At 45.2% G+C, this 26,694-nt stretch overlaps 5 protein-coding genes across 9 annotated transcripts in view; 4 read left to right on the top strand and 1 right to left on the bottom strand.

Annotated features, from left to right (window-relative positions):
* The first annotated feature begins 1,226 nt into the window (after nucleotides 1-1,226).
* On the top strand, nucleotides 1,227-13,349 carry ulk1b (unc-51 like autophagy activating kinase 1). The gene is made up of 27 exons (XM_088391934.1): nucleotides 1,227-1,890; nucleotides 2,962-3,054; nucleotides 3,154-3,195; nucleotides 4,629-4,661; nucleotides 5,164-5,200; nucleotides 5,275-5,448; nucleotides 5,527-5,600; nucleotides 5,759-5,860; nucleotides 6,187-6,245; nucleotides 6,335-6,417; nucleotides 6,853-6,906; nucleotides 6,991-7,082; nucleotides 7,242-7,407; nucleotides 7,504-7,558; nucleotides 7,636-7,719; nucleotides 7,866-8,009; nucleotides 8,094-8,236; nucleotides 8,347-8,609; nucleotides 8,698-8,903; nucleotides 9,126-9,247; nucleotides 9,323-9,448; nucleotides 9,526-9,710; nucleotides 9,851-10,035; nucleotides 10,360-10,478; nucleotides 10,548-10,705; nucleotides 10,795-10,930; nucleotides 11,009-13,349. Exons 1-27 carry the CDS (start codon nucleotides 1,801-1,803, stop codon nucleotides 11,062-11,064), a joined length of 3,081 nt encoding a protein of 1,026 aa, XP_088248060.1. The 5' UTR covers nucleotides 1,227-1,800; the 3' UTR covers nucleotides 11,065-13,349.
* Nucleotides 13,350-13,683: 334 nt separating this feature from the next.
* Nucleotides 13,684-16,190, top strand: ccdc74a (coiled-coil domain containing 74A). 2 transcript variants are annotated; one of them, XM_088391935.1, is made up of 7 exons: nucleotides 13,684-14,248; nucleotides 14,483-14,530; nucleotides 14,594-14,660; nucleotides 14,740-14,932; nucleotides 15,001-15,101; nucleotides 15,179-15,233; nucleotides 15,597-16,190. In XM_088391935.1, exons 1-7 carry the CDS (start codon nucleotides 13,945-13,947, stop codon nucleotides 15,711-15,713), a joined length of 885 nt encoding a protein of 294 aa, XP_088248061.1. In that variant the 5' UTR covers nucleotides 13,684-13,944; the 3' UTR covers nucleotides 15,714-16,190. The 2 variants fall into 2 exon arrangements, with proteins under 2 accessions (XP_088248061.1, XP_088248062.1); XM_088391936.1 differs by having other exon boundaries at nucleotides 13,685-14,248; nucleotides 15,179-15,229.
* Nucleotides 16,191-17,028: 838 nt separating this feature from the next.
* Nucleotides 17,029-22,001, top strand: crkl (CRK like proto-oncogene, adaptor protein). 2 transcript variants are annotated; one of them, XM_088392532.1, is made up of 4 exons: nucleotides 17,029-17,694; nucleotides 17,839-18,151; nucleotides 18,903-19,377; nucleotides 20,366-22,001. In XM_088392532.1, the coding sequence occupies exons 2-4, from the start codon at nucleotides 17,841-17,843 to the stop codon at nucleotides 20,498-20,500; spliced, it is 921 nt and encodes a 306-aa protein (XP_088248658.1). In that variant the 5' UTR covers nucleotides 17,029-17,694; nucleotides 17,839-17,840; the 3' UTR covers nucleotides 20,501-22,001. The 2 variants fall into 2 exon arrangements, with proteins under 2 accessions (XP_088248658.1, XP_088248657.1); XM_088392531.1 differs by having other exon boundaries at nucleotides 17,029-18,151.
* A 716-nt stretch (nucleotides 22,002-22,717) lies between these two features.
* LOC148389522 (syntaxin-2-like) overlaps nucleotides 22,718-26,694 on the top strand; it is a 44,883-nt gene continuing 40,906 nt past the window's right edge. For 2 of the 3 annotated variants that reach the window (XM_088391770.1, XM_088391766.1), the window contains exon 1: nucleotides 22,718-22,936. In XM_088391770.1, coding sequence (XP_088247896.1) covers nucleotides 22,895-22,936 — 42 coding nt within the window. In that variant the 5' untranslated portion in view covers nucleotides 22,718-22,894. Of the gene's footprint in view, nucleotides 22,937-23,659; nucleotides 23,783-26,694 lie in introns of all 3 variants that reach the window. The other variant, XM_088391769.1, reaches the window with a different exon arrangement.
* Nucleotides 24,201-26,601, bottom strand: LOC148389526 (T-box-containing protein TBX6L-like). The gene is made up of 9 exons (XM_088392214.1): nucleotides 26,468-26,601; nucleotides 26,134-26,272; nucleotides 25,974-26,076; nucleotides 25,523-25,687; nucleotides 25,311-25,457; nucleotides 25,169-25,245; nucleotides 24,766-24,839; nucleotides 24,488-24,692; nucleotides 24,201-24,423 (listed from the first exon to the last, which is right to left on the bottom strand). The coding sequence occupies exons 1-9, from the start codon at nucleotides 26,481-26,483 to the stop codon at nucleotides 24,261-24,263; spliced, it is 1,089 nt and encodes a 362-aa protein (XP_088248340.1). The 5' UTR covers nucleotides 26,484-26,601; the 3' UTR covers nucleotides 24,201-24,260.

The following is a 26,694-nucleotide window of genomic DNA, read 5'->3' as shown; positions in this document are numbered from 1 at the left end:
TAAGTGGTCCTCCCGTGCCCTGCGTGCTGTTTCCGAAGCAATTCGACATCCCCAAGGACATTCCCGCTCGCTACCTTGACGCCGTGTACTTATCTCCAAGTACTTCCTAAGAGAATGTTGTCACGGCTTCCATTCGTCGTTGGGGAAACATGATAAATGGTATCGTGTCACAACCATTCAAGATGATTACTTTTGTTCTGCTTTATGGAGTTTTTTTAGAACACTTCATCGGCCTCCGCTGGCAAAGAATTGTTTTTGTTCCAATCTAATTTCAATGTTTTAAATCATAAAAATGGATTGGGCCTTCGTTTGCATGAACACTTTTTTTAATGCAGTAATATTAAACAATGTTAAGATATTGATATATATTATGGATAAATGTAGATAAATGACAAGCACCAAGAAAGACTAAATAGAACTCAAAAGGCTCCATAGTGGAAGATAACGTACAATATTAAGGAGGGAGTTCCTAACTGTTGACACGTTGCTGTTTTGATTTATTATAAAGTTGAAATTGGCCCAGCAGTTAACTATTAAATGTCAATTTTTCAACAATGGCTTTAATCAGAGCTACTTCTAAATGAGATATTTGAGGGAGGCAGGCAGGCAGGCATACTTTGTCACTTTGTTGAAGAATTGAACCACCACATGCTTTAAGCCTGTCGGGCTTCCGTAGAAACTTTCTTATTCCCTAGTCCCATGGAATGTTGATTGGTAAGGGTTGCTGGTTTCAATATACCATATTAAAAAGTATAAATATTTTGTGCCTTGTAGTGTTTTTTAAATTTACATTATTTTCATAATAATTTTACACCACCCAGCAAACTATCTAACCATGACCACTAGGTGGCGTTGTTTCCTATTCTCAAGATCTTTAAAACCTAATATAAAAATACTGTTTTCTGTCCAACAAATGCAACAATTTATTTAATTTGTCTTTTAATAGTAATGAAAGCTGTTCATGTTTGAAGCTGATCATGTGTAGCAATGGCTGACAGGGTAGTTAACGGTGAAAATTTTAAAATAGCTCTTTTAAGCACATCCTAAAACAGCCACATTGATCTCACAATGCAGATTATCAGGAAGCAACGTGCTTGTATCTCCCCCTTGTATAAACATGCATGTTTATTTTGCAAGGTCCTGACATCATGAGCCCAGAATGACACTCGACTACTGAGAACTCCGGTGACGTCAAAGCTACAGCTGTGGTCCCCTGCGCATGCGCGTTAATGTCCCGACCATAGCGTCTGCTTTGTTGGGACCATCGATGCTGCTGGGACTGTGAGCGACTCCGCTTTTATCCGAAGCGATAATGGAGTAGAGTTAATCGTAACCTACTTCGTCGACATCCCATTTTTAATTTAAGTTAACAGGCAGCACTTTTTTTGTCTGTGTGTTGACGCTGAAGACGACAGAGGCGAGGAGCTCCTGTATATAAACAAAACGGCAGTGCGAGCTGCTTTTAAGGTGGCACGTCATTTGCTGGAACAACAAGAGCTGGCTCCCAGGCCCGCTTGCTCCCTTCGGTGAGCTCGACGTTGAGGGATCTCGGTGTCCGAGACATGGACGTCTTCGCTCGGCCTCGTCGGGAGTGAAACTCCTTACCGAGCGAACATGAAAGAGGAGGGCCGTGTGTTGTCTGGACGGCAGCTCCTAGCGAGTGAAAGAGGGGGTGACTGTCCCTGCCGCTGCCCCCGCTTGGCTGAGGAGAGAGGCGAGCTTGTTAGCAAAAAGGGTGAGCGCAGGCCCCCCGGTTCTCTGGCCCGGTCCAAATAGTGCTTAAACGGACTGTGGTGCATCATGGAGACGGTGGGCAGATTCGAGTTCAGTCGGAAGGACCTGATAGGACATGGCGCATTTGCGGTCGTCTTTAAAGGCAGGAATCGGGAGGTGAGTGGTCGTGTTCCGGATTTGTTACGTGTTTCAAACTACGATACGAATTCTGTATCATTTGGTTAAAACGTTTGCGATTGCTTTTTCGGTGTTGGTTAAAAGGAAACCCAGCGCCCGGCCATTTCTTGTTTGTTTTCATGGTGCGACCTTAAGAGGCCTAGCTGCCCGAACTGGGTGTTCTTTAGCGTAATAACACTGCTATTACAAATACTGACATGAAATCAAAATCATTGCTATTACTTTAAATGTCCTTTCTTGATATCAGCCATCTGCTTAGGGTGGTTGCACTTTTTTTTCTAATTTCAGACGTTTGTCGGTTGGCTGGGATGAAACACGAGGCTGTTATAAACATGTTAAAACATGTTCCTCAACTGGCATGATCAAGCTAATTATTATGATAACACCAAAACCGGTATTGTCATACAAATGGGTGTTCGCTCAATATTATAAGAGAGAGGCCTGCTTTATTCTTTTATAAATAAGATTTGAAGAAGAAAAAAAACAGCATCACAACAAGGTTGTCGTGTTTTTGTTGTTGTTTTTTTACACTGCACAGACTACCTGGCCCTCCACAAGTACATTGCATCAGAACACAGGAAGTGTTGTAAAGTTGAAGTCCAGAACATTCAATGTTTGTTCCACTCGGCAAGACTGTGATGTAATGTGTTCTAGAGGACCAACTTGCACGTGGGACCCCCAGATGGGGGAGGAGCTAACATACCATGAGTACAAAATGACTGAGTTTGCCAGAGTTACTAAAACATAATTACAATTTGCAAGGCGGGCCATGTTGTAATAACACATGCAGGACAAAAAGTGACTTTTGGCTTCTGTTAGAGAGACAAGCGGCACAAACAAGTGCAAAGTATCATGTTGATATTGAAGATGGAGCACCTTTAGAATTAGGATTTTGGTTCATATATTTTACACGTCATTGAGTTCGAAGTAGTACTGCGTTTAAATAAAACATGATAATTCATAGATTCACGTCTATTCCTTTCCTCCAAATAATTTTCATCGGGAATAACAGCGTGTTATATAACATTTGTGTGCATTTTCTCCCGTCAGAAACATGACTGGGAGGTGGCAGTCAAATGCATCAATAAGAAAAACCTGGCCAAATCCCAAACACTTCTGGGGAAGGAGATTAAAATACTCAAGGTAACTATTATAAAGTCAGAAGTGTTGACATTTGAAACAAACATAAAATGGATCATTGTGTCATTGAGTACATTTGTAATTAGAAATACTCTTTTGCAGGAACTCAAGCATGAAAACATTGTCGCATTACTGGACTTTCAGGTATGTAACTGTTCTTGTGTTGTTTGCACACGAAATTATGTGACGCTCGCTGGCCCAATTTGCTAGCAGGCTGCTTTTGCCACACTGAGCAGATGGGCCGTCATCCGTGTTGGTGCCATGTGACCCATTTGTGTCTCCTGCTACATTATTTTGTTTTCTTTGTTTTAAGCAAGACATTGCAGCATTTGCATTCAGAAAGTTTCACTTCTGAGTTTTTGCGCTGTCTGCCCATTTTTGCCGTTCAACTTTATGCATTTCTAGTTTCCAACTTTTTGCTGTGTAGCGTCTATTTAAAATTAGCAGTATTAAGGTCTTAGGCCCGTAGAGAGGTAGCGCTTAAGATTCAACAAGTCACGGGTGCTTGTTGCCTAGCAACACGCGTTGGCATTCGGTGTGGTCTGGCCACGCACACCCAGTCGGGACGGCCTGACACGCATCACCACTTAGTCAGGTGTTCGCTTTTTGGCACACCGTCTAGGTTTGCCCGTCAAGATGAGATTCGAACGGAATCTTATCGCGCTTGAGAGTTGATAATGAATCATGTGACTTTGTTTACACTTTTGAACCTTGTCATGGTGCAAGTCGATCAGGAATGTTGAGGCTGCGTTACATTGTGTCAGCCTACTTAAAAACATACAAAGGCGCTTCTGTGTAAGCAGCGGTTGTTTACAAACGTCATTTCTTCAACACATGTTGAAATGCATAGTAGTAACACTTGTGGTATTGTTGTTTTTATTATACCGTTCAGGAAGGTCATGACCTACTGACACATTGATTTTTTTTTTCAAACATCCCAGATGATTCATTTTCTAACCTTGCATTTAACTCAGCACACTTTAAGTGAGGCCATTTGTTTTTCAAGTTGCCCATTTTATGACTTGTGTGCATGCAGGTTATGTCATCAAGAAATATAAACATAAATGCGGTGATAATTTTTTTTAAGACGAGCACATGCTCGGGAGTTGATGCCATCATTCACATAAACAACAACTGTGCTATTTTTGTTTTGGTTTTTTTTGAGGAAAAAAAACAGCCTCTGTCTGGAGCACTTCCAGACCACAGTCATCTGTTCCCATGTGATAAGAGTTTGTTTTTACCTAGACCCCCACGTTGTCTCGCACAAAGCTGACAAATGAGGCACTCATTTAGTCTTACAGTGAGTATAAAAAGTTTACACACCCCTGTTCAAATGTCTTGTGATTTAAAGAGAAGACCCAAAGGGGGGAAAAAATGAAAAAACGAAAAACTACCTCGAACTCATATAACATAAAATAAAAAATATATGTGTATGTCCTTCCTTTGGCCCAAAACTTGAAATACTTTTTTTTTTTTGACGTCTTAAGCCGGTTACACAATCCGTCAGTTCAAGAGCTACCTGTTCCTGTCTTGGTCTGTTTTTGACATATTTTCTTTTCCTCCCACCCCCGCTTTAGGAAACTGCAAGCTCAGTGTACCTAGTGATGGAGGTAAGCCAGCCGCGGCCTTTGCCCTTTTGTTTGCTCGCTGGTGTGCTACGTCAGCATTGGAGCTAAAATTAGTCCCCGTCCTCTGGCGTCGGGGGTGGGGGGGCACTGTCCTGAACAAGCCAGCTGATTATCTTCATATGTTTATCTTGTGGCGACCGTCGTGTGATGCTAACTTTTAGGCTAATTTTGGTCTGGCAATAAGTCATTTGGAGGACACGATTTCCCGTGTTCATTCAGATGAATGTTGATGTGCGTCTTGAGTTGCATTGTCCTCCACAGGAAATCAATGTCTTCTGCACCACAATCTTTTGTGGCACTTAATCACCATGGTTACACATCACCGACAAACACATGACAGTTCAGTTCGGCCCAGCTTCCTTGTGGATGATTACTGCAAGAAAAAAAATAAAATAAACGGGGTGTCAAAGAGCGACGTGTGCCGACCCGAATTGAAATCTACTGCTTGCTTTCTCTAATCTCGTTCCTTCTCTTCACGTTGCAGTACTGTAACGGCGGTGACCTTGCCGACTACCTACACTGTAAGCGAAGCATCCCAAACGTCTAACCATGCCAGCAAGGAAAAACGCCTAAATGTTTTCATTTCTCTCGGCAGCAAAGGGCACGCTGAGCGAGGACACCATTCGGGTGTTCCTGCAGCAGATTGCAGGCGCCATGCGGGTCCTGCAGGCTAAAGGCATCATCCACAGGGACCTGAAACCTCAGAACATCCTTCTCTCCTACCCGCCAGGACGGAAATCGCACTCCAACAATACCTGCATCAAAATTGGTAGGCTCGCTGTTACTGTTTTGGGAATTGTAATATATACTCGCTTCTTGAATCTATTTCTCTAAACTCTTCCCACAGCGGACTTTGGGTTTGCCAGGTACCTTCAGAACAACATGATGGCAGCAACTCTCTGCGGGTCACCTATGTACATGGTAATGAGTGTATTTGTTTAGAAGAATGTGACCTTGTTAGACCATGGCACGAAAGAAGCTCACCGTCGTAAAAACGAAGCTTAATCACCTCATTAGTCATCCCTCCGAAGCCCCATGACAATATTGATCTCAAACTCGTTTTTCTCTTCCCTCGCAAGGCACCTGAGGTCATCATGTCCCAAAACTACGACGCCAAGGCCGACTTGTGGAGCATCGGGACCATCGTGTTTCAGTGCCTGACCGGAAAGGCGCCTTTCCAGGTACTGCCGGGGTAAAACGATGCCTCAAGGGTGCGCTCGACTCCATCCGCATGTTAATGTCGGGAGCGACCAATACGTTGGACTTGACAACTTTGAAGCTAATGAAATGTCAGTTCAATAAGTGGGAAACCGCCCTAGACGCGCCTTAGTTGCTCTACTGAGAATCATGCCCGCAGACTAATTTCAAACGATTCCCCGAAACTGCTCCATAGCAACGGTATTAAAGTTGCTCTATTTTTCTGTTTCTCTTCACTTCTCTGACACCAGACTGAAATTCATTGCGCAATCTTACTGACACTAATTTGTTTTTCATGTCACCCTTTTAGGCCAGCAGTCCCCAGGATCTTAGGATGTTTTACGAGAAAAACAAGAACCTCAGCCCCAAGTCAGTAGCTGCTTTTTTTTTTTTTTTCTTTCACTCGACACTGCCCGCATATTGAAGTGCATCTGATGACAGTGTTGTCATTTTTGCAGCATTCCCCGAGAGACTTCCAGCCATTTGAGGCATCTGTTACGGGGCCTGCTGCAGCGCAATCACAAGGACCGCATGGACTTTGGTGAGTTTTAGCCCAAGACCTTTCAAAGAGTCGAAATTAATAATAATAAAAAAAAGAGTTGTGTCACAAATAGGTAGAACTCAAAATTTTAAAAAGTTCAGTAAACTTTGGGCAGTATATATTTTCTTTAATCTGCTGAACTGTCCTACTCTGCCGCTTTCGTATGCATCACCCACAAATTGTTGGCCGGGACTCAAAAATGATGTTAGCTTACGCATTTCAATGCAGTCGGGTTTAACTCTGAGCCTCAGGCTTTGTTTGCCTTTGTGATGCACCTTCCCCCCTCTTTGCTCTTATTTAAACAAGGCAGTTAGTGATACTTTATTGATGGTTAACAGGAAGCCGCTTTCCCACAGCAGACACATTGAAATATTCAAGGAAATTGCGTAAAAAAAATACAGCGACCAAAAATAATCAGGTAACTTTTTTCCACAGATGAGTTTTTTTCTCATCCCTTCTTGGAAGCCACCACCTCGTCCATAAAAAAGAGTAAGTTCGAATGTTTGCGCAACAGCTACTCGATGTCGAGTAGAAAATTATTTATGTCGGGAAATGTATTTGTTTTCCTCGCAGCAACTCCAACAGTGACCATGACCTGCTTCCCGAGTTCCGCTTCTGCCAGCTCTTGCAGCAGTTCCTCCACCTCGCACCTGGCTTCTCCACCGGTGGGTGTTTATCATATCTTTAGTCTCCCCACCCCCATCTGTGTGTAAATGATTAACAAAGGTCTATTTGAAACCAAGAGGCCACCCAGGTCTTTCTCATTTCACTCTGTTGTTGTTGTCTTTTGTTTCGCTCGTCACGCCACCTTCCTGTCTCCGCAGCAATCGCTTGGTGATGCGCCGCAGCATTTGCGTGCCAAAGCACTGGCCTCCCCCACCCAGGAGGCCACCGGCTTTCTCAAGGATTCGTCCGGAGGAGGAGGCAGTAGCAAGAATTCCTCCTCCTGCGACACGGACGACTTTGTCATCGTGCCCGCTCACTTCAACAGTAAGCTGAGAGCAAATAGACTTGTTTTTCTTTTGATTGTCCCAATAACAGATAATAGAGCGGATAATGTGTAAGATGTGCGCTTATCACCCGCAGCGGCTGAGCTGACGAGCGAGAGCAAAGTGCTGCAGGACAGTCTAATGAACAGCGGGTAAGACAGACACTGAAGAGACACTGACGCGGACTGTTTGCCGAGTAAATCATTTTCTTCTCATTTGCTCCGTCAAGCTCTCTCCTGACGTCTGGTTTATGCGTCCAAGCCAAATCGCCACCGCACTCGCCGTCTTATAGTGGCTCTCCGAGTCGTGTCAGGTAACGCCACCGAGCCTAATGTTACGTCATTATTTAGCCACGTGAAGGAACCTGCAAATAGATCCCGAAATATTAGCAGCAGTTAGCGTTGTGTGTAATGTTTCTAACCCTTGCACACCAAATTTTCTTTTGACTGTTCTTGGCAGGCCCGGCGAGTCCTCGGGTAGTAACTATGCTGGTCCAAGTGGAAACCACGGTCACTCCCTGCCAATCCCAGTTCCCACTCAGGTGCACAACTACCAGCGCTTGGAGCAGCATATTTATACAGCCAAACAGGAAGGCTCGCCCCGGTGTGTGTCATCCCGTGCAAATATCAACATCTGTGTATGGCGAGTTGTAACTTACCGGGACTGTAAATGAACTCACATTTGTAGGTTGTCCACTCCGGTGCATCGTTGCAGCAGCGGAAGTCCGCTGGGCTTTGGGAGGACCGGGCCTTCCCCACCTTACGGAACCGTGGCCACCACCCGAAGGCTCTCACTGGGCGGAGCAAGACCATTTCAATTTTCCCCTCAAGGTAATTGAGAGGATGATTTTTCCCAACTGGGAATTAGATATGCGGTTTATTTGTCCTGAATTTCGGTTCTCACAAATCCACTGACCTTCTCCCCCCCTCACCCATTGCAGTGGCTCAGCATGCCGAATCGAGGCCGACCACTCAGAAACACTCCCCGGTCGCGGCGGGATTGGGCACGCGGCTCCACAGCGCCCCCTGTCTTTTAGAGTGCACCACCGGCTGCGGCAGACAAAAGATCCGAAAGCAGCACTCGGACCCGGTGGTGGTCCCGGCTGCCGGCTTGATGACAGTTCGTCCGCTGCACTCGTCCCCCCGCCTCAGTGAGCTGATGCAGCGGAGCCCGCTGCCCACCATCCTGGGCTCCCCCTCGAGGGTGAGTCATTATTTTGCTGTTGTTCTGCTTCCCACCATTTGAGCAGGAACCGCTGAAACAAAAGCTCTGTTGCCGCTTACGTTTGCAGACTATGCCCCCTTTCGAATTCCCCAAACCCCCCAGCTCTCCAAACCTTGTCAACTTCCTGACGCAGCAGGGTTTGGTAGTGGGCTCCCCTAGCAGCAGGACTGTGCAAATGGAGCCCAGAGATGCTGGACAGCTAGCGCCCACGCAGTGCGCTCAGCCTTCACACTGCGTCCACAGGATGAACGATGACGGCAGGGGATTCGGAAGGTGAGAGCTGGAATCGCAATCGCTGCCCTTAATTATTAAAGCGTGATTTTTTTTTTGCTGCCGAGAAGAAAACAGTGCAATCGTAGCTGTCATTTTTCATTCCTACGCGTTTAGCCAACGACTAGTATGAAAGGAAGATGATCTCTGGCATACTGTACACACAAATGAGCGGTTTATGTATGCAAAACTTCAACTTCATCGCTTCCCCGTTTCGCGTTACAGATCTCAGAGCGCCGGCTTCCTGTCCGACATGTTGCTGATGGCAGCCTTCGGGACGGGCGGAGCAGTGTGTGACCGAGGCAGCACAGAGAACTTGGCCTGTGAAAAAGCTATCGACATAGCAGGTATGTCTTTCTAAAGACGCCGCATCATTCTAAAGTCACGCCGCCACTTTTAAAAAAAATATTCTTACTCCACAGTGCCCTCAGGTGGTCATCTGTGTACTGCTCCGGGCTCCTGCAGCCCAGCGCAGGTGGTCTTCACCATCGGCTCACCTCCCAGCAGCGGTACACCGCCACAGGCCTGCAGACAGAGGAAATACTCAGGTAACACCAACTCGTTAATACGTAGAGTGAATGTGTGCCTCGCTGTTCTTAATTCATTTTCCGTCTTCCCGCCGCAGGCTCGTTCGCGTCAGTCAGCCCGGCAGGCTCCTTCAACAGCCGCCATCCCCAGACAGCCACCTGCGGCGACGGCTTTGACGCCTCTTCCAGCCCCCGTTACCACTTCTTCGATCCCATCACGGCCAACATGGGCGGCCGTATCACCTTCGAAGCCCCCGAGCTGCCTGAGGAGACCCTTATGGAGGTGAGATAAGCGAAAAGGAAAAGCAGAAGCATGAGGGGGGGTGACTGAATGATGAAAGTTAGTCCAGAAAGTGTTTGAATGTGTTAGTTTAAAAGTGCTCACCCACTTTTTGTGCGTTCGCCGTCCCCGCGGGAGCGCAGCAGGAGCACACCGACACCGTTCAGAGCCTTCGCTTCACGCTGGATTTCGCTTACTGTCTGATGGAGGTGGCCGGGGCCCGTGGCATCGCATCCATGGGGGGCCCGCTTGATGCCGCTCAGCCTCACTTCTTACAGCAGCAGAGCCTGGTGGCAGATCAGATAAGCTCGCTGAGCCGAGAGTGGAGGTAAGGGCATGTCACCCGTGCCGCTTTTCTCTTTTGTCGGAGGCGAAATCTCCGACAGCTTACCTTGGCGCCTATTTGTAGTCGTTGAAATTTAACAGTGGAGACAAAACGGCGACTTGGGAATGTGCAAAAGAGCGGCCATGTTTTGCAGCCAAGGCAAATCTATTCAGTGACAAGCTTGGAGTAGCAATTTATTTATTGGCTCGCAATTGTGCTTTGGAAATTGAACTGAATTGTGTCTTAATAGATAACGGATGGCTCATTGATTTCAGTTGTTCAATTTAAAATTGTGCGATACATACTTATCTGTTCTTGTCTCACCAGCCACGCGGAACAGCTGGTCCTGTACCTCAAGACGGCAGAACTCTTGTCCGCCGCCATACAAACAGCCATGGAGCGAGTCAAACAGGGCAAACTTTACCCGTCTTCTACGGTCAAACAAGGTATGGACGGTTCGGTTTGTAGTCGGCCCAAATTAGCAACGACTAAAACAAAACATGTTCCTTTGACAGTCGTGAGGAGGCTGAATGACTTGTACAAGTCCAGCGTGGCATCGTGCCGCTCACTCAGCACACGTTTGGAGCGCTTCTTTTCCAAAAAACACCGACTAATGGACAAAATCACCTCCATAACGGCTGAGAGGCTGCTCTTCAGCCACACCGTGCAGATGGTAAGCCAGAGAATGAATCTTCTCTTTCATGCGCTTTGTAAAGACAAAATGGCGGCTGACGGACCAAACAAACTGTGGTGGCACGATAGGTGCAGTCTGCTGCTCTGGATGAGATGTTCCACCAGGGGGAGGCATCCATCCACCGCTACCACAAAGCCCTCCTGCTGATGGAGGGCCTCTCCATGCTTCTCACCGAACAGGAAGACATACTCAGCGTGAGCAAATGTAAGTCAGATGTCAATCCGGAAATGGCCACCTGCTCCCTTCAAACCACCTTACATCTCTCTTCCCTTCCGCGTGTAGGTAAAGAGTGTATCGAGCGGCGCCTCACCGCCTTGCAGTCCGGGCTCTGCGTTTGAGAAATCCATGTCGCCCATCATTGTCGACAAACTTCATCTCAGCACATCACGTCCAGTCAAACATCAACTTCACCCCCCCCCCCCCCGAAAAAAAACTCGAACTGCGGACATGGGCATGCCTTTCTGATGTCGGTTGAGATGCACCTCGCTGCATTCGGACTCGTTTGAGAGACCCCACCTCAGCCACGTTCGAGGCAACATGCAGGAGCAGTTATGGCCAAGTCGTCATAAATATACACATATATATATACTCCAGCGTACATTTTGACGATGGACAAGTCAAATGCAGCGGACAACTGAACTGTCTTCACGCTTCATCTGCACGCCGACATGGAGCTACAGTAGATAAAAAAAGCTGGGCGTGGCCAAGTATCATCCTCATCATATTATGTACGTTCACATGATACCACTTTGAGTGTTCGTTTCAAACCCGTTCGTTACCCGCTTGCTTACATTGTACATAACATCGCGACAAACTGGAGAAGAATTACCGCCAAGATGACTTTAAAATCCTTTTTATAATATTTTTCATTTTAGCGCCCACTGCTCGATTTGACACTTTACGGACTTGCTTTTTCCATAAAGAAGGCGATGCGAGATATTTCCAACATTGCATCAAAGAGGGTCCAAAAAAAGGCAGATGTTAGCATTTGTTGTTGTCATTGCGCTAACGATGCTCCGCTAACTGGAGCATGTTTGTCTGTGTGCAGTTCCTTAATCATCCTTATTTCTTCTTTGACATTATTTGCATTTTATCAATCATCGTCGTTAAGCAAGTATAATCAAAATGCGGAATGTATGGGACAGGAGAGAAGCCACGTCGGGCTGCCTGAATGTTTTTGCACTGTCGAAGTACTGTACAGAGTGGAACGCGCAACAAACGTCAAATATTGTTTTGTTTGTTTGCTTGACTGATGAGCTCATTTCGATTCCTACTGCCACACACACGTTGCGTAGTTGTATCATAGTTACTGTGTGTTCGGTGTGAGTGTGTCCATTAACGGAGGGATGCTGTGAACGCAGAGAACGTTTTCTTTAAGAACATAACGGAAAAAGCTTTATGGTGACGAGGGTTTCAAAAAAAATATATTGTTTTTTTTTTTTTGCTTCAAGAGTAGTCAATAGGTGACAATTTTGTCCTGAATTTGAAATGTGTTTGATTTGCAGTGCTTATGTTGAATATTTGATCTGAATTATTGCTTGTTTTGTTTTTAATGAACTCCAGGCGTAACTCTGAATCCCAATCAGATTTTTTAAAAATAATTCGCAGATGGTTGATGTTTGTGTTGCCTGCGTTCAAAGGTGTACGTTGTTTTTGTATGCATGCAAGCATGCGTGGGGAGGTTCGTGAGAAATGTTGAACCTGACCTAATCTCACTTCCCCCCGTGAAACTAAGGAATTAGTTCGGTGACGAAAGAGTCGGGCCACAATCATGAAATCGAAACTTGCAATTTCGTGGTAATAAGACAGACAACAAAAGTAACCATTAATATTTGGGATTTTTAAGTTACAAAGATGTTCATAATTCAAAAAGCTCAAGATAGTTTACAAAGATACCAGAATGAAAGCTTTTTCCTCTTCTTGAAATATATTTTATTTGATTTGAGGCCTTTTGTCATATGAAAATATAGATTGGGTATATTTCTTTCCACGAGCATGTGTCAAATGGTTGAGTTGTGCATTCCTATTTTCGGCTCATCCCAGCCCTGCTCAGTCAATATATATTAGTGAGTGCATGTTTTTTTTTTTTTTTCTTTCCCTACAATCGACTGGCCATCCCGATTATTATCAACTCTGGTCACCATGAAGAGAATGCTTGCATGCATTAAGGTAACTTTGGGGCGGGGCTCATGTATTGTTTTCTGCTGTAATGTTCTTGAGCAGGATGTTGACAAGCTGCTTTTATCGCGGCTGCCGTTCAAAGCATTCCCACGAAGCTAAAATGAAGTGTAACCATCGTGAAGGTTCGCGCTCTCCTGCAAAGAGTCAAAAAAGTTTTGAGTCTGTGTGTAAAAACATGCCCGAATGTTGTCATTTATTTGTGTTTAGTATCACTTCTAGGAATTGTAAATTAAGTTATTGCCGTCATTGTATTTATGGATCTGCGGGTGCGGAGGGGAACAGTACCACACCATCTAATATTGTCTGTTTTTCCCCAAAAGCTTTCTGCTGAACTTGCAGTAAGGCATTTTCACATTGTCATTTATGGCAAAACACTATCTCAATGTCCCTGTGTGTAATATAACTCTTACTGTTGCAACATGAATAAAGTTAAAGGAATGGAGATGATGTTGTGATTTTTTAATTTTCATTTATTAATGTAATTTTGTCTGGGTTCAAAATACTATGCAATATTAATTTAGTGTATAGTTAGGAGGCGTTTAAGGACTCTCAAAAGTCAGAATTAAGTAGTTTGAATCTCAAAATCGATTTAATAAAATCAGAAAGAACAACTATTAATCTAAACGTTGACTAACAATATCCCCACGGATGCGTTGTTTTCGTGTTTGTCTGTATAAAATACCGTGCACTCTGACGAATTGTATCTTTCTGTCGTTAACCGCACGTCCGTTCTTTGTTGACGAAAACAAGGGGAGTCCTCGTTAATCCGAGGTAACTAGAACGCGGCATAAAAAGAGGTGGACTGTCGCCATAGTAACAGGCGTCTGAGCAGAAGACAATTTAGGATCTTATGTGGTTGCCTTGGACTACTTTTCTTTGCCATGTATTGTATTGTTGACCAACATGGATTGTAATTAGAATATTATTGTGTTTAATAACAATGTTGGCACAGAAACTATTGCAACTTTGACCAAGTTGTCGCTACTTGCTAACGACAAGTGCTCAACGAAGCTAAGCTAGCTGGATGACGCACGGCTATGTCCAGTAGTAAACTCCCGCCGGTGCGCAACCTGCCACGGTGGAGCCGAGTCGGGCGTCTTGGTGTGCCAGGCTCTTCTCGACGTTTACCGGGGAACCGACTGCAGCCGTTGCCTGCCCTCCCCCCGGGGGACCGAGAGGGATCGAGGTCGACGGCGAGGTCAACGGTGGGGTCAAGTCACGTTGACACGGACAACCGCGTCGCATCTCTGCAGAGGAACATCGAGTTTCTGGAGCAACAACACAAAGAAACTCTTCAGAAACTTCACGAAGAAGTGGATTTACTCAGAAGGGAGAATAAAGGTAATCTAGTAAATCTGAATTATCGCTTTTAACTCCTGAGATTGTTCACATGATGGAAAGAAATGCAATCTTAATGTTGCTGGTTGCATAGCAACGCCATGGTTTTAATTGAGTTAAATGGAAGGTAAGTGATTTTCTCTGTTGGAGGTGGACATCTGACCAGGGTCATTTTACTAAACAGGTCTCTCATTTCTCTGAAACCAACCCTGATCTCTTTTTCTATGAATCTTGCAGAGTTAAAGTACAAGATGATTATGGATGCACCCAAGCAAAGTAGGAAAGGTAAGATGAAGATTTACACAGCAGATGCACAATACACCAAACCCCCACACTGTGTTCTTCAAGGTCTAAAACATAGCCAAGTAGGTGTTGGACCTGTCGTTCGAGGGAGAGAACCCACACAGATGCTAAGGTGATGTCCCCAAGTTTATTCATTGATTTATTTCCTGAAATATGAAACTAACATGAGAACGTTATGACTTGTTGATTAGAAACATGGGAGACTATGCCGAGGTTCACGGCCCCTACCGAGCAAGGTGCGAGTATTCAGGGGGTCTCGGAAACTCGCTGCAGCCTCTCCAAATCCACAACGGTCTGTCTAATCCACCGCGTGCATCCACCCTGAGGGAATGTGAGCTCATCATCCGTCAGCTGTACAATACCAACAATTTACAGTCCCAGGAAGTGAGGCTCACATTTCGAAGCCTTTGCCACCCGTTGTGTGTTTCAACTCACACTTGTGCGTCTTCCAGATTGTGCGCTACAAGGAGTTGCTGAAAGATATTGTGCTCAACAAGAGAATCACCCCCGAAAACTACAACCTGACCAAAGCCTTCCTTGTGGATGATATTTGGTAAAGTATCAGAAAGCATCGCCGTGTTAGCCGGGACGTGGAAATGATCAATTTCTTATCGGAGTATTTTTTTGCAGCAAATCATCTGACAACACATTTCCGAAACTGGATCTGCAAACAGGAAAAACGTATGTACGTTAAGTGATTCTCATTTTATTTGTCCTTACATAAGGGATAGGAATCAAAACTTCTTTTTAAATACGATTCTTTGATTAATCGACAAAATAGATGACATTACTTGATGATCAAAATGATCATTAATTGCAGCCCTACTTGACTATATTTGGCTTCAAACACTTCAATGCACCTTTCCATATCCAGGCGTGGAAAAAAAACACTTTGGTGTTTAAAAATATCTCTTGAATACTTTTGTAGACAAGTCAGGTACTATTTTAGTCAAGTGGAAGCCTGAAAAAGAATCAGCGACTCTTTTGGTCTTGCATCTGCCTCCAGTCCACATTCTAGTCAGGGATTGTGTTTTTGTCCCCCCCCCAGGACCGGCGTTACCCTGCCAGCGCTCACGCAGGGCCTCAGGTCATCCGTGGCGGAGCACCAGAGACGGAATCGCGCCGTGCACAGAAGCCACGTCAAGGGCACGGTGCGGTGAGATGATCCAGATGCTCACCTCTCAGCAGCAACTACGGGGACATGCAAAGTCCAAAATGACTGAATTCAATCTGGAATGTGTTTCCAGTAGCAGACTGAGTTAGGTATTTATGTTTTGAAGCGATGAGGATGTCCCAAAGGGTCAAGAGGTCAAATAGTGAAGAAATTACAGATGGGGCTGGCCGCATTAGTGCTAGTTTGATATTTTTTTGACACCAGGTTGTCTTTAGATGAACTAACTGATCTCGGGCCACCCAGATCAACACTTGTGAGGTCACCAATGTTGTTCCGGAGAAATGGACGTAAATACTGAAATCTATGCCAAAATATTGGGAGGAAGTTTTTCCAAAGAGTGGAGCCACCTTCCATATTTGCTTCCATTTTCACTCCATGTCAGGCATCTAAATACTTTTATCTCCAAAGTGTACATTTTCAACTAATCAAACTTGATGGCAAAATTAGTAAAATATGGTTGTTATTAAATTTGGGCTTGTTTGCAGTCGCATTATTAATCGATATATTCTTTTGCTGTGCTCTTAATGACTGAAAGCAGATTTTTTTTTTTTAATCCACCTTTGTGATGTTTGAAACCTTTTTGACCTTTCAGCTAGCTTACATTAAGAGAGCGAGGAAACACAGTAAACACCTCACGTGCACAGGTGCAGGTGTTACCTCGAGGAGGCGGAGCTCGGCAAATAAAAGTAATCATACAAAGTTTGACCTTGCCCTTTATGTTTTGCCGTGAATGTTTGATGGGATTCCTTTTGTTTGTAGCGCATTTAGTATTTGCATTAGGTCCTGAGAGCTGCTCAGCTGCAGCCACAAGGGAAATGATGACTGAAACCTCGAAAACCAAAGGTGCCAGCCACATTTCCTTTTTTTCGTCTTCTATCTGTGGCAAGTCATGCTAATTCACTTATCTAACGTGTTTCTTTTCAGCGCCGGTTCTATTTATTCCGTTTTTTGTTTTTTCCTTGACACCATTCCTGCAAAAATTCCACCTTTCTGCATATTAAGTTGCAGATGTTAGGATTTAACAATAAGTAATTGAGCTAGACACTGCCTCCAATAGAATTGGAACTCGTTTTAATTTTTCCAGCAGACTAAAATGAACTGAATAATATTTTTTGGGGTATTTTTTTTTTTTTAATATATCATTGCTGTGTCATGGCAATATGATTGACAGCTCACGGTGGTGTAGGGGCCATTCCAGCTTCGTCACCCGCCCACTCTCCCTCCCTCCCTCTCTCTTTCCTTCCTTCCCTCCCCCTCTTCTTTCCTTCCTCCCTTTCTCCCCCTGCTACTCCCACCTCCCCCTCCGGGCGTCAGTGACGTGCACTTTGAGAGCGGGACCTGCCCTCCCGTCGCCATTTTTTCGACTCGTACTCGCACTCTTCGGCGGCCGTGTAGAGGGCCGACGTGCGCGAAGAACATCGAAGTATTACGGAAACACGAGTCGGGAGGAATATTAGCCGCGCGCGCGTCACCGCTCCGGTGTCACGTGATGACGTGCACGCGCACAAGCAGAGCCGCCGTTGTGAAATCATCTCCAGTGTGAAGAAGACGTGTGGCGGGCCGCCATTTTTCTCCTCCGCCGCCTCCAAAGTCCGCTCCGACTCGAGACTGGTTTTCGAGTAGGCCTTTCCGCGAAGCGTGCGCCGAGGAGCTTCTGCTAAGTCATTTTCCCAGCGGCGACGTTGAGCCGACATGAGGAATTATCAGAGGAACAACTGAGTCCACTTCTGCACCACCCCTCCTCCTCTTCTCCGAACCAACACTGACCGGAGGAGATAAATTAACCGGACGAGAATCTTCGGTGTCTTCTCGGAAGGAGGAAGCAAAAGAGGAAGCTTCGTTCATCATTTGTTGCTTTGGGGGGTTTTGGTTTGTTTGGTCTTTCTTGATCGCTTCGACCGAGCCCGCTTTCCAAAGGAACCACAGCATGATCCAAAGTTGGCTCGGACCAGCCTGCTTGTGAGCTCGTCAGGTAATTTGCTGGGGGCGGGCGGGGGGTTCTCTGAAGATCGAAAACCTCCAACCTGCCCTACGACCCCCGATCTGCATCGATTAGTCGTATACCGAACCCATCTGGTTCTCACCTGCGGACTGAATTTAACTTATTTTCAATTAGAGATGTCCACTGCTCGCTTTGACTCATCTGATCGTTCGGCCTGGTATTTTGGACCCGTGTCCCGCCAAGAGGCACAGAATCGTCTACAAGGACAAAAACATGGCATGTTCCTGGTCCGAGACTCGTCCACCTGCCCCGGGGACTACGTGCTGTCGGTTTCCGAGAACTCCAAAGTGTCTCACTATATCATCAACTCTTTGCCCAGCAAGAGGTTCAAGATCGGAGACCAAGAGTTTGAGCACCTGGCTGCCCTCTTGGAGTTCTACAAAATCCACTACCTGGACACGACCACGCTGATAGAACCGGCTCCCAGGTAAGGATGGTTACAAAGTACACACTGCCATGTAAGATTGCCTCGTCCGGATCGCCGCCGTTATCTGGGTGGGCTATTTTTATCGGAAGTAACCTACTTTCAGTCAGACTGCAGACTGTTATGTCATGAAGGATCAAGACGGATCTGAAAATGGTGCACATGGCTGCACGACTACACATGTGTTGTGCTAAGAGGAATTTATCATGTGGCTTGTTTTCATCAAAATAACTACAAATAATGTTGAGATAATTGTCACTACATTGTGAAAGCAGCTGCGATAAACACTTTGAAATCTTACCTTGAAGCACCGGTTTTGTTCCTGTTAGCGTGTTATCGTCCTTTTTTTTAATTTCCTCTTTGGCTTATCGTCACTGATAACATTGTGCCAAGCTGAGCGGTATGAACAATATGTAGCCCCTCTTTGTTGTCTCCCACCTTGTGGCGAATTTCCGACAGCCCAAATCGTCATGGAGATAAAATTGCATCAAATTTATTAATATTTGAAGGCATTTTTGCCAGAGGGGGGTGGGTCGTGGGTGTTAGCTTAACCGTTAGCATGGATGCCGCATCTTCTATTCTCTCCTTGTCATAGGATTAGCGTTTAGCAGCTCATAGCCGATACACATAGAGCAAGTTAGCTTAGCACGTAGCAGTCGGAAAAACATGGAGGATGTCTGACTGATGTAAACACACATAAACCGTTTTCAGTATTTGGAATTATAAAGCCTTCCTTTGTATCGTGGTCTCCAAGGTACCCAAGCACAGTGAGCGCTCCGATCCAGACCTTGGGCGGCCAAGAAGACAACCTGGAGTACGTTCGGACTCTATACGACTTCACCGGCAGCGACGCCGAGGACCTTCCCTTCAAGAAGGGCGAGATTCTCATCATCCTCGAGAAGCCCGAGGAACAGTGGTGGAGCGCTAAGAGCAAAGACGGCCGCGTGGGCATGATCCCCGTCCCCTACGTGGAGAAATTGGTACGACCCGCGCCCCACCCGGGCCAGCCCAACCTGAGTTCGCGCAACTCCAACAGCTACGGCATCCCCGAGCCCTCGCATGCCCTCGTCCACGCCTACGCCCAGCCCCAGACGCCGTCGCCGCTCCCCCCGGGCACGCCTGGAGCCGTCAACACGCTGCTGTCGTCCTTGCAGAACGGACCCGTCATGGCCAAAGCCATCCAGAAGCGAGTGCCCTGCGCCTACGACAAGACGGCTCTTGCTTTAGAGGTAAGAGAAATAAAATGATTGAGTGTTAAGATGGCCGTAGCGGAATGGTGTAACGCGACTGAATGAAAAGTTCCAGGACTAGATTTGCTTTGTTCAGTGAAGGCAATGTTTTGAGCATCTGACAGTTCCTGCCTAAGAAAACATCCAAGCCTCACCCAGTTTGGCTTTGTAAGGGGGGGGGGCGTAAAAGATGACAGTGATGAGTCAGAAAACGCAAATGGTTTCATTCCTACTCACGAGCGCTGTTGCGTATCACAGGAAAGAATTTGTAACCCCGAACGCGGCTTGCATCGCTGCATACATGTCGGAACGTGTCGTGTGATGCATAAGTTGCTCGTACCGCATGCATAGCGGCGAAATCAATCGACCAATTTGGAATTTGGCCGGCAGAGCACTTTTTAGGTTGAGTTGGCGGGTTCATTTCGTGCGGCGTTCGAGGAGCCACCGTTGAAACATAATGACTTACTCATTAGAAAGATAAACGTGGCCTCGGGCTTGGTGGTTATTGAGTTGGCGTGCGCTTTTGGCTTGCGTCAGAGATCTGAAAACGGGCTCACGCTACCCAAACGGTGACGACGGAACGAAATCCTTCGCCAGCAATTTGATTTCATTCGTTTATTAAACGCATCATAGGATCCAAAAGATGTCTCATGGATACATCCTTGTTGTCTGCGAAAGAGTCATTTCAGTCTTTAGCATTCATCACATTGTCATTTCCTGGCGTCGTTAAAAAAGAAAAAAGTCTTGTTCCAGACATTGTCTGATGTTCTTCAAGTGACATTTAAGCCCAAAGTCGAAATGGCGTCTCTTCACACGTGCTTCCGTGTGGCTTTTCTTTCGCTGTAATCCTGATCAAGACCAGATGGCGCAACCCCGGGCGGAGGTCGCGTTGGTGTCACGAACCCGTTCCGCCGTCTACTCAGTCATCTGCTAAAAACTGCTTATTATTATTTTTTTTTTTAACTGCTCCTCTTGCTTGCCTCCTCAGGTGGGCGACTTAGTCAAGGTGACACGGATGAACATCAACGGTCAGTGGGAGGGGGAGGTGAACGGACGCCGGGGTCTCTTCCCATTCACCCACGTGAAAATCCTCGACCCCCAGAACCCGGACGAGAGTGACTGACTGACCTAAGTGTCCGACTCCTTGCCAGGACGTGAGTGCGCGTGCCCCTGTGTGCATTTCCTGCTTGGGGCTGTCCCGTGAGAAGATGCCCCGCCCCCTTCCCCTGGGCTCCCCCCCCCCCTCCCACCGCTGTTGCCGACCGCTGCACGGCTTTGACTGTTGATCCAGCCAAACCTGAACCGCACTCCCCCCTGACCAGAAGTTGTTCCTACACCAGGGTTCCATCTCATATATGTTCAGAACATGACATGTTTTTAGTGTGTATGTTGTGATTATTTGTACAAAAAGTGGGGGGGGGGGGAGCAGTGAATGAGGCGATGTCATATTTTCTCTCTGCAAGCGTTTAATTAAGCACACACACACACACACACGACCGCCTAAGGAGTCGATGCGTATCTGTCGCTAATCCCGATCTCCGCCGTCCGTGTCAATTTGTATGACTTGCGCCACCTGGGGCAAGAATTAGTTTCATTTGCGACGGACAGGATGTTTGTAGGCGGGGTGTCTTCGCATATCTCCGAGCTAACCACGGCAAGCTTCCAACCGTAGCGGTGGCGGGGAACCTCGCGTACCAAACAGCCTGCAATCAAATTCGTAGAACTTTGCTCGTAATATTTAATAAGCAGACATGGGATTGTTGTGGTGTTGTTTTTTTGTCGTGAATCGAATATGGCCTTCAGAGGACTAGAAACTAAAATGGTTCCTCAGCACTCCACGATAGCATGTGTGACATGACGTGGAGGTGCAGGTGAGAAACGCACGCACGTCGGTCAGCCAATGAGAGCCCATAAATGCCTTGTTTCTGACGGAGAAAGATAATTTTTGTTTTTAAAGATGATGTTACTCTGACATGTCGATTTTAGGATTTTAACAAGCTTTTTTTTTTATGTTGAGCCTGCGCAGCGCTCGATCTCTTTATGCAAGCTGCCTCGTGTCAGTCGTGGAAATGTCGGTTCTATTTTAACTGTAGGAGCCCTCACACACTTGACATATCTGCTGTAAAAATAATAATAATTATGACCTGCCTCTTTGCTAGTTTTTTTTTTTTGGGGTCAGATGAGTTGCTGTGACTGATTTGAGCGATGCTGTTCAACAAAAGGGAAACGGGCCCCTCGGCCAAGGAGACGCTTGTGGCCACATGCTGCTTGATGTCGTTCATTTTTTCCCCCCCTTCAGTCTTATTTTGTCTTTTACAACCTCCCGGTCTTCACACTCGATCCAATCTACTAATTAAGCAATACATCCCCCCTCCGATTGTCAGTGAACCTTCCCCGAGGTGAACTTGTCGTGCTTCTGAGTTGTTTTTAATGGCATTAACAGTATTAGCGTGTCCCCGGACTCCTTGGATTTCAAGCCTGTCTTTTACTTAAGGATTAAGAATTGTGCCTTTTATTTTCTTATACCATTGACACGTGTTAATATTTCCCATGGTTAACACCCGTGCTGGTATTGACCCTTTATGTACAGAACAAGTAAATAAAATTTACATCTACTACCGAAAGCTTTTGGTGTGTTCTATGGCGCTAATATGTGACAGTTCTGTTTTTTTTCTTTTTTTATGGCTGCGCCCTAGAGAAAGGAAGCAATTAATGAATTTTAATGAAGTGCTAATAAAAGAAAGTCAGCTGACCCGCACAGCAGATGGAAAACTTTTCAAGGGCAGCAGCAAGCGTGTGTTTGCTGGGTTTTTTTTTTCAACACCTAAAATATTTAGCATTCTGATTAACGTTGTGTTTGTGGCATATTATCATTCTTGTCATTTTTACCCTAAAACACCTAAAAAGTCATTTTGAAGCTGTCCTTGAAACATTGGAGTTTAAGTATTATTGAAATAGAGTAGCAAAAGCACATGTCTATAAACAAACGGTTTAACAGTTTTTGCCAATGTGTATTTTGTTTTTGAAAGCCATTTTGCCTTATTTCAAACTAAAAAAATGCAAGAAAATAACGTTCTTTTTTTGCCTTTTTTTTTTTTTTTTTTCCTGAGTTGCCATCACTAATTGAGCATCGATTTTTGACAAAAAATCATTGGTCTTTCAATGCGTCAAACGTCAAGAAGCTACGCCGTGACTGGCTCAACTTACGACGGAACCTATTGGGGTGGGGCGGGCGTATTTTTGACGGACAAGATGTTGATTGGCTGTTGCGTACCTGTGACAGGGTAAACCTTTTGTTTATTGGCTCATGGGAGGTGTCAATCAAACACGGAAGGTTCGGCCTTAAATGTCGTATCTTGCATGGCGGCTAATCAGTGCCCATTCACGAAAGGTTCGATCCCGGATGTACAAAAAACTTGTGGATTGTTGTAAAGTTTGCAGCAGATATGCCTTTAATGGATGCAAGGACTACTGGAGAACTTTAACTGGACCTTTGGCAACGTAATGGGACTCTTTGATGGACTATGACAGTTTCTTGGAACTTTATGAAGCTGAAATGGTGAGTTGCGATTTTGTTTGTATTTGCAATTTGCTCGCTGAGCCTCCAGATCTAATTATATCTTAAAATGTTGGGCATTAGTCAAATCCCTAGAAGCACAGCTTTTTTCTGAATACATTGTTTGCACTAATGAAGATGCATAGAAAGTAATATGATTTAATGTGTTTGTTTTTATCGACTTTGCTGGTTGCTACCTGTGTTTTGAGTTGAACCCCAAAAAAGGGGGACAAACAAAAGCTCTAATGTGCTATAAAATCGATGTATAGCGCTGTTGATTGATTGTTTGCTGCTGACGTCACGTGACTCACTTTGATTCAAGCAAGTCTGACCTCTTCTCGGGGCACTTTGTTTGAGTAAATGAAAGTACGGAGCAGTCGATGCGAGCCTTTATACAGTCCATTAGCACCGCACCCTTTTCCCATCGCTTTTATTTAGCGTGTTTTCAATGCTTGTGTGTCATGCTGTGTGTTTTTGTTTGGTTTTAATTAGGAGTGGTCATATTTTCCTTCTGCCCCCTTTTTTTTTTTCATCTGTCTCGTTAGTGCCAGTTTCCTGATGCTATTTAATTGCGGCCAATTTTGAAACTAACATTATGAACTCTACATTATATACATCTTTTACTGTTTGCCTAAAACCTCTTTTTGAAGAAACATGTCGCGTGACTTTTATCCTCCCCGAAGGTTTCTAAATGTCCCAGTTACATGTGTTGTAAAATATTTACAGCCCAGACGGCTTGTGCCTTCTGTTGAGGAAGAAACTGTGCCAGTGCGCGTTGGTCATTCATCAGTCTGACAGTCTCCATCTTCCAGACGCTGCTGGAACGTGTCAGCTGTTAAGATTTTAAAGGTAGCTCGTCAAGATGCACGTCGTGTTCTTGAGATATTTAGCAACATGTCATCATGACACTGTGTCCTCTTACACGACTGAGAAATTTATTCCATCAGGAGTCGTTTTTAGTGTTTGTGTTCGAGCAGTACCTTTTAAAACGGGACAAAATAGTTTCTTAATTTCTTGCCTTCATGTGTGTTAAATGAAGCTTCAAATTTGCTTCAAGAAACGTGTACCTTTTAACTCCTCTAGATGGCACTGTTGGGTTTTAATACAGAGGATAAAGAAATAGCAAGTATGTGTACTTTCAACCCAATATTGAACAGAGGAGTCTAAAAATACAACTGGTTCATGAAGCACATTTGAAGCTTCATTTTCACACGGTTTGATCGAAATAGACACACACTACAGTAAAAAAAACAATATATTGCAAAAAAAAAATCTAAATTCAACACTTAGGAAGACATCTCCAATAACACCGGTTCATTGAGAAGTTTCACCAGCAGGAGTAGGAGAAGAGCGGAAATTGGCTCCAGTCGGCCATATTGCTGCTATGCGGGTGGTAGCCATTTTGTTGGGCTCCATGTTCCGCCGTGGTGAGTGGTTGCCCTGCATCCACGTCACTGCTGGAGAACACAAGTCTGGAATATTCCACAGCCCTGGAGGACATATTTTCAGTCATGGATGACTTTTTATTGGTAGTTCATCATTCTTCCATCATACCTGTTGGGTTGATAGGCCACTGAGGCAGGCACCATCTGCTCCTCACAACTATACTCGTACTCATGAAGCTCCAGCGGCTCAGCCTGGAGAGACTCTGAGGGGTCCTGACTCCAGCTGGGAGATGGACCCTTCACTGACTCTGCTCCTGCACCCTGGTGCTTCCCTGTTTCCTCTGACTGAGAGGAAGAGGGCGCCCTCTGAAGGCCTGTAGGAGATATGCAGCTCGCGTTGACTCAAATCCCTTTTGCGCAACACGAAAATTGTTGTTGAGTTTTTACCTGAAGGACTTTTGCAAGGTTTTTTGCCTTCTGGCGAGGATATTTTCTCGGGATGCCTTGTGCTTGAATGACATCTACGAACAAAAAAGACATTTTATTTGATCATCTCATACTGTGGGGGGTGAGTTTGGCAAAAAGGAAAGATACATTTTTGGTAACATGCCATAGCTTGTGTAGCTTGATTTTTATTAGGCCTTGGAAGAAAACTACTGTTTTGAAAAGAGCTACAATTTTCCAGTTGCTGTCTGGAAACTTGTCTGTGCCTGGAAATGGCAGATTCATAGTGCAGGATGGAAAGTCTTCTGAATGTACATTTCACCTGCTTTTTTTTTTTCTTCTCAAAGCGTTTTTGCAACATCTCAACATTCCCATTAATTTACAAAATATATTTAATCACAGTTACCTTTTCCCTTGTGTGTGAGTGCCTCCCTCTCGGAATCCTTTGGCGAAAGGGTTGTGGTCTATCTTCAGTTTGGTGATCTTGAAGAAATTAAACATGTTTTAAAGTCGGGTCAGGACCCCCCCCCCAGCAGCAAAGCCGCTACCTTTGCATTCTGATAAGCGGTGACTGCAGTGAAGGTCATTTCTGGGAAGGAGAAGGATTGGACAGGACCCCAGTGGACCGTGTAGGGACTCTCTGCTTGGATGACGTGAAACCTCGGGTAGTAGCGATGCATGGAGTGCAAGATGATCTGAAGACACCAAAATTTGATGTGAAACTGGACTCACAATGAAGGCAACCTCATGTGTGTCTCACATGTCCATGCTGGTCCAGAGTATTGTTGGTGAGCTTCATCTTGAGGAAGGACAACGACTGCTTCATCCAGTGACCCCCTGGAGCTGGGGAGTCGGGGTGCGTGTAGGACCTAGCCGGAGGTTGAGGTTCTGCCTTCCCCGCCACCTCCCATATGTCCTTCTTCCACTGCAGAGAGACTCATTAAGTCCAAATCACATATGACGTTGCCGTTCCAATACTTTTGCAGAGAACTTGTACTCTTATTTTTGAAGCCCGTGCCTCTCTGAGCAAATGTGAGCTTTTTTGACGAGCCATTGGATGTATTGTCGCCTTCATTGAATAGGATGCTAATTAATGGAGTCTCCAGCTGAGAGTGCACAAACAGGAAGCAACTAAAGGCTTTGAAATGCAGCCTGACGTCTGGAGGCAGGTTTTCTTTCAAACTCAAAGAATCCAAATAAATCAGTGTTACCTTATATTTGAAGTTGTCAGCGGGAATCATATCTATCAAGATGACGTATTTTGCAAATGGATGCAGGCCCGTCACGGTCACGCTGCAATGCGGAAACATCCTCCTGGAAGAAACGCTTCGGTCAGCTTTGAAAACGAAAACGGGAAGGGAATAAACTTACCTGCCGTGTTTTGTGATAATCATCTCTGTTCCGATGCGGTGAAAGGACTTCCAGAGATGAGCGTTCTCCAGAGTCATCCTGACATTTCCTTGCAGGAAGGAGTCGACGGTCGGGGGCAGTCTCGGATTCAATTTGGTGTCTGAATAGAATGAAATGACTATTTTTATTTATTTCTATAAGTAGAGCGGAAACAAAATGGTGTTCATGAATAAAAATAAAACCATTCATGATCATTTGAGAACAATAGTGCCAAAATTAAAAATAATAAAACCCGATCTATCAATTTTTGTTTTTGACATCAAATATTATTCCCTACTAAGAAGTTGACACTTACCATAAATGTGTTGCATGCTTCCTCTAGAAGTTCCCAACAGTCAAAGTGTGGAGGGAAAGACTTTCTGATCTCTGTTGACCCTTGACCTTGATTGGTTATCCCAAAGAGGGAGGGACTATTATGGAGGTGGAGAGGGGGGGTCTCTTAACTGCATAACAACCAAAAACCGAGTATGTGAGACATAATTAGATGAAATTTTACCTGCACTGGGAGAGCAAGACATTAAT

Source organism: Syngnathus floridae, chromosome 12 (genome assembly GCF_059516105.1).
Source record: "Syngnathus floridae isolate MCC-2025c chromosome 12, RoL_Sflo_1.0, whole genome shotgun sequence".
Lineage (NCBI taxonomy): Eukaryota > Metazoa > Chordata > Actinopteri > Syngnathiformes > Syngnathidae > Syngnathus > Syngnathus floridae.
The sequence above is the reverse complement of the archived record's forward strand: the minus strand, read 5'-3'. Positions and strand labels throughout refer to the sequence as shown.

What these genes read in the sequence shown, in the direction of transcription:
- ulk1b (XM_088391934.1), top strand. Translation starts at nt 1,801, where the DNA reads ATGGAGACGGTGGGCAGATTCGAGTTCAGTCGGAAGGACCTGATAGGA. An exon ending in AAAAGCTATCGACATAGCAG is followed by an intron (nt 9,248 to 9,322) that starts GTATGTCTTTCT and finishes CTTACTCCACAG; the next exon opens with TGCCCTCAGGTGGTCATCTG. An exon ending in CAGACAGAGGAAATACTCAG is followed by an intron (nt 9,449 to 9,525) that starts GTAACACCAACT and finishes TTCCCGCCGCAG; the next exon opens with GCTCGTTCGCGTCAGTCAGC.
- ccdc74a (XM_088391935.1), top strand. Translation starts at nt 13,945, where the DNA reads ATGTCCAGTAGTAAACTCCCGCCGGTGCGCAACCTGCCACGGTGGAGC. An exon ending in ACAATTTACAGTCCCAGGAA is followed by an intron (nt 14,933 to 15,000) that starts GTGAGGCTCACA and finishes TGCGTCTTCCAG; the next exon opens with ATTGTGCGCTACAAGGAGTT. An exon ending in TGCAAACAGGAAAAACGTAT is followed by an intron (nt 15,234 to 15,596) that starts GTACGTTAAGTG and finishes TCCCCCCCCCAG; the next exon opens with GACCGGCGTTACCCTGCCAG.
- crkl (XM_088392532.1), top strand. Translation starts at nt 17,841, where the DNA reads ATGTCCACTGCTCGCTTTGACTCATCTGATCGTTCGGCCTGGTATTTT. An exon ending in CTGATAGAACCGGCTCCCAG is followed by an intron (nt 18,152 to 18,902) that starts GTAAGGATGGTT and finishes GTGGTCTCCAAG; the next exon opens with GTACCCAAGCACAGTGAGCG. An exon ending in AGACGGCTCTTGCTTTAGAG is followed by an intron (nt 19,378 to 20,365) that starts GTAAGAGAAATA and finishes TTGCCTCCTCAG; the next exon opens with GTGGGCGACTTAGTCAAGGT.
- LOC148389526 (XM_088392214.1), bottom strand. An exon ending in ATTATCACAAAACACGGCAG is followed by an intron (nt 26,077 to 26,133) that starts GTAAGTTTATTC and finishes CGTTTCTTCCAG; the next exon opens with GAGGATGTTTCCGCATTGCA. An exon ending in GTGGCCTATCAACCCAACAG is followed by an intron (nt 24,424 to 24,487) that starts GTATGATGGAAG and finishes TATGTCCTCCAG; the next exon opens with GGCTGTGGAATATTCCAGAC.